Source organism: Lethenteron reissneri, chromosome 9 (genome assembly GCF_015708825.2).
Source record: "Lethenteron reissneri isolate LAM-NWPU_2019-01 chromosome 9, ASM1570882v1, whole genome shotgun sequence".
Lineage (NCBI taxonomy): Eukaryota > Metazoa > Chordata > Hyperoartia > Petromyzontiformes > Petromyzontidae > Lethenteron > Lethenteron reissneri.
In genome coordinates, this window is record NC_083787.1 from 12,936,888 (window position 1) to 12,949,891 (window position 13,004).

The 13,004-nt window shown below is 54.8% G+C and overlaps 1 protein-coding gene across 3 annotated transcripts; it reads right to left on the bottom strand.

Annotated features, from left to right (window-relative positions):
* Window positions 1-1,088: 1,088 nt before the first annotated feature.
* Window positions 1,089-11,432, bottom strand: LOC133340274 (protein phosphatase 1 regulatory subunit 3E-like). Of its 3 annotated transcripts, none has more exons than XM_061548369.1 (2): window positions 11,266-11,432; window positions 1,089-3,572 (listed from the first exon to the last, which is right to left on the bottom strand). In XM_061548369.1, exon 2 carries the CDS (start codon window positions 3,530-3,532, stop codon window positions 2,483-2,485), a length of 1,050 nt encoding a protein of 349 aa, XP_061404353.1. In that variant the 5' UTR covers window positions 3,533-3,572; window positions 11,266-11,432; the 3' UTR covers window positions 1,089-2,482. The 3 variants fall into 3 exon arrangements, with proteins under 3 accessions (XP_061404353.1, XP_061404352.1, XP_061404355.1); XM_061548368.1 differs by lacking the exon at window positions 11,266-11,432 and adding an exon at window positions 8,825-8,952; XM_061548371.1 differs by lacking the exon at window positions 11,266-11,432 and adding an exon at window positions 3,854-4,028.
* Between the last annotated feature and the right edge of the window lie 1,572 nt (window positions 11,433-13,004).

Here is a 13,004-nt window from a genome sequence, read left to right on the forward strand (position 1 = left end):
CACATTTAGTATCAACATCACGCGTTTACAGCATCTGGCTGCTATACATTTCCACATGCGCTATCATTTGTGGGCATTCATTTGTGGCCAGGTGGCTATGAAAAAGAGCTATATGGCTCGGTGGGTCCTAACCTGGTAAGATAACAAAACATTCAAAATAGTTCTCTAACAAGAGCGGGTGCACGGCTCTGTGAAAGTTCCCGATGGACTTGTCGTCGTTCCACGACACGATGCCGATAGCGCCAAGTGCACGAAACCTCGTCAAGAGACCGAGACTATAACGTCTGTCGCCGCCAGCAACCGTCATCGTCAGCAGCACCACCACGAGCGCCACCAGTAGCATCGACTCTCCATCACCCAGTGGTGAAAATATGAGCTCATCCATCCAACGGTCTTGGCGCACGCGTCCGTAGCGCCATGCAAATTGTGTAAAACCCAGAAGCACGGGGCGGCGGCCACACGGCGTTCATGGTTTAGGGATCATCAGCGTTTAATGCACAAACCCCGTCCGTGTTGGACAACGCACACTCGCACACGGCGACTCGACTCCAAACACGATCCCAAGTGGCGACGGCGCCGCGGCATCTCAGCTCAAACCTCTCACCTGGGAGCATCCCCCGAGAAGGGGCCCATGGTGTCGAGTGACACAGACAACAACAACAACCGCCATTCGCCACTAAGTGGCGGTGACGTCACCACTACTACTACTCAAGGTGCACATGGCCTGACACACACAGACACACATAGACAGACACACACAGACAGACACACAGACAGCGACCCCCGTATAGCCTTCCACAGGCTGTTAGCGAGAACCTATTAAATCATCCACGGCGCACGAGACAGGGGCGGTGGCCAGCAAAGTGCCCGGCCGCCTTTGTCTCCCCAGTGCCAATGTTTACACACTTCACCGGACACTCATAGAAGGCTGAGCGAACCTAGAGGAGGCCCAGGACTGATTCAGAAAATCGTCACTGCTATTGGTGGCCGTGAGCGGGAATCAAGAACCGGTCGCTGGATTCGTAGCGCAGTGCGCTAACCGCTGCACTACCGCTCCTCGTATACACACAGATACAAAGACCCCCGTATAGCCTTAACTAACTTTTGGGGCAAGTGCCCTTCGTGAACACCTATGAAGGCCGGCACAGGGTGGGTGGCCAGCACCACGCCCGAACGCCTTTGTGTCCCCAGTGGTGATGTTTACACATCGCACCAGGTACTCATTTGAGGCTGAGTCGACCTACGGGAGGCTCAGGGCCGGTTAAGATAATCGTCACGGGTGTTGGCCGTGAATACACTCAGATACACACACGCATAGCAAATACGTCACCGCAATATGCAAGCAATTAAAATCTATAACTTACACAGCACAGTATGCGTGTGTATGCAGTCAACGTCTCTCTCAATGTCCTGTATCTACACGAGCCGAACAGAAAGCCGGACGCCCCCTCGGAGGAGCGAGAGGGCCCCCCCCCCCAGACCCCTGGATTCGCACCCCAGTGACCCCGCCCCCCTCCTCGACCCTCGCTGGTGTTCACAAGCGCGACATTTCGTGACAGTTCGCGACATCGCCCCCCCCACCCCCCAGGCAGCAACGTGACCGCGGTGGCTTTGTGCGTGACTCCACGTGACTGGCTTCGACGTTCGCAAAAACTCATCAGCAGCTCCGTTGATGGCGGCCCATTGCGATCGATACCGCCACCGACAACCACCACCACCAAAACCACCACCACCACAACCACCACCACCACAACCACCACCACACCTCGCAAATCGCTTCCTTCCTTCTGCCAGATCCCGCAGCAGTTGCACGGCCGACGTCTATTGACCTTCACGGTCCGTCGCGTGGCATGCAGACAAAGTCTGTTGGGCGTGTCAGGTTCAAAGGTGTGCCAGGCAGATGAGTCAGTAGGTAGGTTGTGCCAGGCAGATGAGTCAGTAGGTAGATTGTGCCAAGCAGGTTTGTCAAGTATAAGGATGTGTCCTGCAGGTGTGTCAAGATGAACAGGTGTATTTGTTCGACAGATGTGTCATTAGACACGCGTGCATCAGGTAGGCAAGGTCGACACGTGTCTGAGGCGGGTGTATCACTGTACACAGGTAAGGCATTAGGCTATACAGGTGTGTACAGCAGGCAGGTGCATGCGGCTGTTGTGTTTGGTGAAGCACGGGGCGGGGGGGGGGGGGGGGGTTTCACAGGAATATTTTCCACGTCGCTGGTGGACCGGAGTAGGCAGCACGTGCCGCAGCTATCCAGAGCGGCATACTGGATGTGGTGAGCCGGGTGCCGGACACGACAAACTGAACCTCTTGACGAGGGCAGAGGCCGGCTGACGTGAATGTCGGCAAGGCACTTGGGGGTGGAGGAGAGCTTCACGGCGCGACGGGACGAGCTCGCCACCCCCATGGGTCTCACGGGACAACGCGGGGTGGGGGGGGGGGTGAAAAGACCCCCCCCTCCCCCACCCCCCAACCCACCGCGTCACACGAAGTGGATCCAGCTGCGGTCGAGCTCCCGCGGTGGCGGCCCCAGGAGCTCGCTGCGCACCTCCAGGCGGTAGTTGCGGCCCCCGTTGTTGTCCCAGTGGTCGCGCCCCGCCACGCGGTACCGCACCGCGAACTCGAGCGCGCCGCCCGGCCGCAGGAAGGGCGGCGTGGGCAGCGCGAACGCGAAGCGGTCCGTGCCCGGCGCGGGACTCGGCTCGGCGAGCCCGGGGGGGGCGTAGCGGGCGCGCGCCTCCGCGTGCGTGCTCCACGCGTCGTAGGAGAAGCGCACGGACACCTCCTTCTCGAAGGCCACGTCGAGGACGCGCACGTGGCCCGTCACGCTCAGCTCGCCGGGCGTCACCGACTCGAGGAGCACCAGCTGAGCGCGCAGCCGAGACGCGAACTCGGGGTCGCCCAGCGGCCGCGCGAACGCGGCCTCGAGGCGCGTGCGGCGCAAGGGTTCGGCCGCCGACAGCCCCCCCCCTCCTCCCTCTCCCCCCGGGCCGCAGCGGCCGCAGCAGCCGCCGGCGCCGTCCCAGGCGTCGAGGCGAGCGAAGCGCGAGAGCGCCCCGCGGTGCAGGGACTCGAGCACGTGCGGCGGCACGCGGGGCTCCTCGCACGAGCTGAAGTGGCGCACGACCGAGAGCTCCAGCCCCAGGGAGTCAGAGAAGCGCACCGACTTGCGGCGGCGGCACGGCGGCTCGGGGGGCGCGGGGCGGCCCGGCACGGACGGCAGCGACTTGGCGCGGCGGCGCACGATGGGCGTCGGAGCGAACGGCGGCGGCGTCGGAGCGAACGCGTCGGGGGGGTCGCGCGGCTCGCAGATGACGAGGGCGGACAGGGAGAGGTCTTCGGACCGCAGCTGCTTCCTACCCCGCGGCCTCGCGGAGTCGTGCCCCGCGGCCTCGCCCGGCCCCCCGTGCCCCCCGTCCTGGCCCTGTCCCGCCGCGGCGACGCCGAAGTCGTCGGCGAGGCGCGCGTTCTCGTACAGGCCCGAGATGTAGCTCAGGTTGCGCGGCATGAAGAGCGACACGAGGCCATCCATGTTGCCGCCCGGCCCCGCGGGACGGCGGATCTCGGGGCGCCTGTGGGGGGGGGGGGGTGCAATCGCGGTCAAGCGCACGAGGGAGAGAGACGGGAGGGGCGGGGGGAGAGGGACACTTAGCGCCAACTCCACGGTGCGGTGACAAGTTCAAGTCGGACCAGCAGCTGCGGCTGCTGCTGCCGCTGCTCACTGGTCAGCGCCGCGCGCTGCCGAGTTTTAAAGCCGCCCCCCCTCGCTCGCCCAGCGTCAACATCAACACCGGCCCCATTTCATCATCACCACCACCACCACCCATCAACAGCATCCCCCCATCACCATCACCTGTGTGACGAGTTGCGCAAAACAAAATAAAGAACCGCGCGGAAATGACCGCGCCCACTAAAATGGGGGCGGGGGGCGGGGTGCTGATGGCTCCCTCTTGCGCCCTTCCTGAGCCGAGTTCCGCGCGACGACTTTGGCCAACTTCGCCCTCGGGGCCTCTGCCGCGCACCAACCCCCGCGGGGGTCCCGGCGCGGGAGGAGGAGGAGGAGGAGGAAAATTCGTCGCGACGTCGCGGGGTGGGGGCGGGGTGGGTCGCCGAGGTGCGAGGCGAAGAGAAGGCGCCGGGCCAGGAGAGCGGCCCCAGTAGAAGTGCCACACCGACCGGGGCGGTCGCATTCCTGCGCGCCGCGAGCCCGCGACGGGTGAAATTTGTCCTTGTAAGGAGGGGCGGGGTGAGACCCCCCCCCACCCCCCGAGGTCCCCCCGCCCCCACCCCGGCGGCTTCCCACGCCGTCCGCTAGCGGCCACGGCGAGTGCGCAACAAATAAACAACAAATACAACAACAAATACACACACACACCACACTGTACATGACGCACACACCACACTGTACATGACACACACCACACTGTACATGACACACACCACACTGTACATGACACACACAAAAGGCTGTGTATGAGTGACACACACACCACACTGTGAGAGACACACACCGTAGACTCTACATGAGTGACACACACACCACACTGTGTATGAGTGACACACACACCACACTGTGTATGAGTGACACACACACCACACTGTGAGAGACACACACCGTAGACTCTACATGAGTGACACACACACCACACTGTGTATGAGTGACACACACACCACACTGTGAGAGACACACACCGTAGACTCTACATGAGTGACACACACACCACACTGTGTATGAGTGACACACACACCACACTGTCAGTCCCTCCAGAAAAACGCGATTATGCGATCGCAAGATTCCACGCAAAATCAGCCAAAGTCCGCATATTTATGCGGGGGGCGCGTTTTTTCAAATACGCCGCATTTTCGCCGCATAAATTGCAGATTTCCGCGCGCAAAATATGCGGGCTTGCATGATTTCATAATCCCCGCATTTTCGTTGCAAAAAGTCACATATATCTTAGCAGAAAGTTGAAAAATGTTGCGTTTACTTCACACAAGCGCAGCCATTTCCCCTGTTGCCATGGGAACGTTATGAAGTGTTAGAGGCTACGTAGTTAGTTTTATTCAGGAGTTTATGCAACTTTACAGTTGTAAGATTGCACTTTTTTGTTAGTAGTATGTAAATTTACATTACTGTAAGACTGTACTGTTACTGTATTGCTTACGTTACTGTGCACTGAAAACACTTATTTTAACAGAAGATGTCTGTTTTGTATAGCTACCTCTGTAAAACAGGAAGCACACATTTTATTTTTTAATATTTTATTTATTCATTTTTACAGAAGTTGTAGCATATTCATTTAGTAAAGCTACAGAACTTGTTCGACTCAATGTTTTGTAAGTTTGAGCCATCTGTTTGTTAAGGTCTGAAATAAAACAAGATGAGAACTTAAATATTCCCAGCACTTTCTGTGATGTAGTATGCTTGCTTATCATAGGAAGTAATAAGAAATGACTCTTTACATTAAAGTAGTAGCCTAGTGAATAGGGTGTTGGGGGAATCACTTTTTTTTCTCTTTTTCATCAAACCGCAGTTTTTGCAAGTTCCCGCAATTTTATCGCATAAAATTGCATAAATATCCCGCATATTCCATCGCATTTTTTAAGAAAACGTGCCGCATAATCAACGATTTTTGCCCGCAACAATCACCAAAAAACTCCGCGTTTTTCTGGAGGGACTGCACTGTGTATGAGTGACACACACACCACACTGTGAGAAACACACACCGTAGACTCTACATGAGTGACACACACACACCACACTGTGTATGAGTGACACACACACCACACTGTGAGAGACACACACCGTAGACTCTACATGAGTGACACACACACCACACTGTGTATGAGTGACACACACACCACACTGTGAGAGACACACACCGTAGACTCTACATGAGTGACACACACACCACACTGTGTATGAGTGACACACACACCACACTGTGAGAGACACACACACCGTAGACTCTACATGAGTGACACACACACACACCACACTGTGTATGAGTGACACACACACACCACACTGTGTATGAGTGACACACACACCACACTGTGAGAGACACACACCACACTATGTATGAGTGACACACACACACCACACTGTGTATGAGTGACACACACACCACACTGTGAGAGACACACACCACACTATGTATGAGTGACACACACACCACACTGTGTATGAGTGACACACACACACCACACTGTGAGAGACACACACCACACTATGTATGAGTGACACACACACCACACTGTGTATGAGTGACACACACACCACACTGTGTATGAGTGACACACACACCACACTGTGAGAGACACACACCACACTGTGCATGAGTGACACACACACCACACTGTGTATGAGTGACACACACACACCACACTGTGAGAGACACACACCGTAGACTCTACATGAGTGACACACACACACCGTAGACTCTATATGAGTGACACACACACCACACTGTGAGAGACACACACCACACTGTGTATGAGTGACACACACACCACACTGTGTATGAGTGACACACACCACACTGTGAGAGACACACACCGTAGACTCTACATGAGTGACACACACACACACACCGTAGACTCTACATGAGTGACACACACACACCACACTGTGTATGAGTGACACACACACCACACTGTGTATGAGTGACACACACCACACTGTGAGAGACACAAACCGTAGACTCTACATGAGTGACACACACACACACCGTAGACTTTACATGAGTGACACACACCACACTGTGTATGAGTGACACACACACCACACTGTGAGAGACACACACCGTAGACTCTACATGAGTGACACACACACACCACACTGTGTATGAGTGACACACACACACCACACTGTATATGAGTGACACACACACACACCACACTGTGTACGAGTGACACACACACACACCACACTGTGTATGAGTGACACACACACCACACTGTCTATGAGTGACACACACACCACACTGTGTATGAGTGACACACACACCACACTGTACATGACACACACACCACACGGTGTATGAGTGACACACACACGCCACACTGTGTATGAGTGACACACACACCACACTGTACATGACACACACACCACACTGTGTATGAGTGACACACACACCACACTGTACATGACACACACACCACACGGTGTATGAGTGACACACACACCACACTGTACATGACACACACACCACACTGTGTATGAGTGACACACACACCACACTGTACATGACACACACACCACACTGTGCATGAGTGACACACACACACCACACTGTACATGACACACACACCACACTGTGTATGAGTGACACACACACCACACTGTACATGACACACACCCCACACTGTGTATGAGTGACACACACCACACTGTGTATGAGTGACACACACACCACACTGTACATGACACACACACCACACTGTGTATGAGTGACACACACACCACACTGTACATGACACACACACCACACTGTGTATGAGTGACACACACCACCTGTACAGACACACAACCACACTGTGTATGAGTGACACACACACCACACTGTACATGACACACACACCACACTGTGTATGAGTGACACACACACCACACTGTACATGACACACACACCACACTGTGTATGAGTGACACACACACCACACTGTACATGACACACACACCACACTGTGTATGAGTGACACACACACCACACTGTATGATGACACACACACCACACTGTGTACTGAGTGACACACACACCACACTGTGTATGAGTGACACACACACCACACTGTACATGACACACACCCACACCTGTGTATGAGTGACACACACACCACACTGTACATGACACACACACCACACTGTGTATGAGTGACACACACACCACACTGTACATGACACACACACACCACACTGTGTATGAGTGACACACACACCACACTGTACATGACACACACACCACACTGTGTATGAGTGACACACACACCACACTGTACATGACACACACACCACACTGTGTATGAGTGACACACACACCACACTGTGTATGAGTGACACACACACCACACTGTACATGACACACACGCCACACTGTGTATGAGTGACACACACACCACACTGTACATGACACACACACCACACTGTACATGACACACACACCACACTGTGTATGAGTGACACACACACCACACTGTGTATGAGTGACACACACACCACACTGTACATGACACACACACCACACTGTGTATGAGTGACACACACACCACACTGTACATGACACACACACCACACTGTGTATGAGTGACACACACACCACACTGTACATGACACACACACCACACTGTGTATGAGTGACACACACACCACACTGTACATGACACACACACCACACTGTGTATGAGTGACATACACACACCACACTGTGTATGAGTGACACACACACCACACTGTGTATGAGTGACACACACACCACACTGTACATGACACACACACCACACTGTGTATGAGTGACACACACACCACACTGTACATGACACACACACCACACTGTGTATGAGTGACACACACCACACTGTACATGACACACACACCACACTGTACATGACACACACGCCACACTGTGTATGAGTGACACACACACCACACTGTACATGACACACACACCACACTGTGTATGAGTGACACACACACCACACTGTACATGACACACACACCGCACTGTGTATGAGTGACACACACACACCACACTGTGTATGAGTGACACACACACCACACTGTAAATGACACACACACCACACTGTGTATGAGTGACACACACACCATAGACCCAGGCCCCACTGAGGCACGAGTCTCCCTTGCCGCCTCCTGTCCCCGCGGGAGATCTTCTCCCCGCTCCCCTCCCCGGCTCCCGGCGCCCCCCTGGTCCCGACGCTCATCGCTCCGCGGCCCCCCACGACTCCAGCCCCCCACGACTCCAGCCCCCCACGACTCCCGCGACGAGCGCTGCGCGACTGCTCTGTGCGCGGTGACGGCGGAAGGACGTGACGCGCCGGAGACACGCCCCCTACTCCTCATCACACCCCCCACTCTCACCTCATCACACCCCCCACTCTCACCTCATCACACCCCCCACTCTCACCTCATCACACCCCCCACTCTCACCTCATCACATCCCCCACTCTCACCTCATCACACCCCCCACTCTCACCTCATCACATCCCCCACTCTCACCTCATCACATCCCCCACTCTCACCTCATCACACCCCCCACTCTCACCTCATCACACCCCCCACTCTCACCTCATCACACCCCCCACTCTCACCTCATCACACCCCCCACTCTCACCTCATCACACCCCCCACTCTCACCTCATCACACCCCCCACTCTCACCTCATCACACCCCCCACTCTCACCTCATCACATCCCCCACTCTCACCTCATCACACCCCCACTCTCACCTCATCACACCCCCCACTCTCACCTCATCACATCCCCCACTCTCACCTCATCACACCCCCCACTCTCACCTCATCACATCCCCCACTCTCACCTCATCACACCCCTCACCTCATCACACCCCCCACTCTCATCAACAATCCCCCACTCCTCACCTCATCACATCATCCCACTCTCATCACATCCCCCACTCTCACCTCATCACATCATCCCCTCTCATCACACCCCCCCCACTCTCATCACATCCCCCACTCTCACCTCATCACATCCCCACTCTCAACCTCATCACATCCCCCACTCTCATCACATCCCCCCTCATCATATCACATCCTCCCACTCTCATCACATCCCCACTCACCTCATCACATCCTCCCACTCTCATCACATCCTCCCACTCTCACCTCATCACATCATCCCCTCTCATCACACCCCCCACTCTCATCACTCCCCCACTCTCACCTCATCACAATCCCCACTCCACTACTCATTACACATCCCCCACTCTCATCATATCACATCCTCCACTCTCATCACATCCCCCACTCTCACCTCATCACATACCCCCCACTCTCATCACTCCCCCCACTCTCATCACATCCCCCACTTCATCACATCCCCCACTCTCATCGCATCCTCCCCTCTCACCTCATCACATCATCCCACTCTCATCACACCCCCCACTCTCATCACATCCCCCACTCTCATCACATCCCCCACTCTCATCACATCCCCCACTCTCACCTCATCACATCCTCCCACTCTCATCACATCCTCCCACTCTCACCTCATCACATCATCCCCTCTCATCACACCCCCCACTCTCATCACATCCCCCACTCTCACCTCATCACATCCCCCACTCTCATCACATCCCCCACTCTCATCATATCACATCCTCCCACTCTCATCACATCCCCCACTCTCACCTCATCACACCCCCCACTCTCATCACACCCCCCACTCTCATCACATCCCCCACTCTCATCACATCCCCCACTCTCATCGCATCCTCCCCTCTCACCTCATCACATCATCCCACTCTCATCACACCCCCCACTCTCATCACATCCCCCACTCTCATCACATCCCCCACTCTCATCGCATCCTCCCCTCTCACCTCATCACATCATCCCACTCTCATCACACCCCCCACTCTCATCACACCCCCCACTCTCATCGCATCCTCCCCTCTCACCTCATCACATCCACTCGCATCGCCTCTTCCAAGCTCATCGTATTGCCACCGCTCTACTCTACTGCACTCCCGACTCACCACCCTCACCCGCCGTGACCTCACCACCCTCACCTGCCGTGACCTCACCACCTTCACCTGCCGTGACCTCACCACCCTCAGCCGCCGTGACCTCACCACCCTCACCTGCCGTGACCTCACCACCCTCACCTGCCGTGACCTCACCACCCTCACCTGCCGTGACACCCTCAGCTCCCTCACCTGCCGTGACCTCACCACCCTCACCTGCCGTGACACCCTCAGCTCCCTCACCTGCCGTGACCTCAGCACCCTCACCCACTCACCACCCTCACCTGCCGTGACCTCACCACCCTCACCTGCCGTGACAGACACACCACCCTCACCTGTCGTGACACCCTCACCACCCTCACCCACCGTGACACACTCACCACCCTCACCTGCCGTGACACCCTCACCACCCTCACCCACCGTGACACACTCACCACCCTCACCTGCCGTGACCTCACCACCCTCACCTGCCGTGACCTCACCACCCTCACCTGCCGTGACCTCACCACCCTCACCCGCCGTGCCAGCCTCACCACCCTCACCTGCCGTGCTGTTGCTGCTCTGGGCGAGGGGGGTTTCAGGTGAAGCGACGTGATAATTATCGCCGCCGCCGCCGCCGCCGCTGCTGCTGTGAATCGGGTCGCGATAGTTCCGTGCAGAACACTCGGCGACGTGTTCCGGGCTCGGACGGCTGCGATGCCAAGCCGTGCCCGTAGGGGGCGCGACCCTCCCGGGCGCGTGGAAGCACAACAAGACGACACTCCTGGAACCAAAATACTGGGTGCTTCAAAAACAAATGTTTTAACACTTCTGAGAATTTACAACAATAGCACAAGAAGATTCCAGACACGTGTTGACTATGATGGCGAACAAGCGGAGACTCTGACTTTTAGACACTATTAACATCCATCATGGGACCTCCTTTGCCACGAACAAAATATGAGAGTAGGTTTTCCCATTTTTTCTGGCAACAAAACAGGTGTTAAGATGTTAAAACACCAAACTGAAACCTTTTACAAGGAATCATGTCTGCATTAACCACAATACTTGTGGTCAGAATGCAAACAAAAAAAACATGTTACAGTATATTATCCGTTCTTTTCCCATTAAAAACGATAGTCCCATATAAGCGTTATCATGTTTTTACGCACCCCGTAAATACAGATGCAGTAATATATTTAGACATCGCATCAGCCTCACGGCCATCTCGGAGTGCTCGTGTTATTTATTTTGTTGCGTAGAGAGTTGGGTCCAACTATGACCCAGCAAGCCTGGACTCTGCTGCTGCTGCTGCTGCTGATGATGAGTCACTGAATCTCGATACCGGTGCTGTTGAATCAATGCTGTTTCATAAAAAAATGCACTCGTAGGAAGGAAGGCCCGTGCGGCTGATGGGATGTGTAAGAACATACTTTTTATTTTTTTTAAGTGGAGGGGACAATATCTTGGGATATTTTTTGCCAGTATGAAAAGTAAGAATAGGGTGTATCCTTACTGGCAATACAATAGGACGCGCTAAGATGTTCAAACGCCAACTAGAAACCTTTTGCAATGAATCAAGAATGCATGAATGCAAGAACTTGATTCCTTGCAAAAGGTTTCTATTTGGTGTTTGGACATCTGAACACAACTGACGTTTTATTGCCAAAAAGGTTCAACCCTATTGTGGAGGGGGCAAGAACGGGGAGGAGATGAGCCGTCCGCTTAACAACAGGGGGCAGACCGGGGCCTCGCCGCAGTCATCCGGCGCACAAACTCATGGGGGAGATGAACGATGGAAAATCGACGATTATCTTTGCTGCTGCTGCTGCAAGATGGATTTATGGATTCAGGGCGTGAGGCCGCCCAACCCCTACTGACCCCGCCCACCCCCACTGACCCCGCCCACCCCTGCCTCCTGAATCAGAATATGTATTTGTACTGGAGGAATCCGATGAGCTATAAAGCTCTTTTTCACAGATGTCCAGTAGTTTCATAGATGATCAAAAACATGCCTACCCCTACCTACGGACACCATGCACCACAACCTACTGACTCCGCCCACCACTACTAAAATATAACGAGGCGACGTTCCGGGCACTGACCATTCAGATATTGTAACAGCCGCATCCTCCGAACTTGCGATGCCAAAGTTAATGGAAACGCGATACAGCCACAAAACAACCAACTCCCTTACCCTTAAATAATTTGAGACCGAAATGAAAACTCCCAACTTTGTGAATAAGGTCCATGGGCTCTAAACATTTGCTTGCAATACACAGTTCCTCTCGTTAGGAATTGT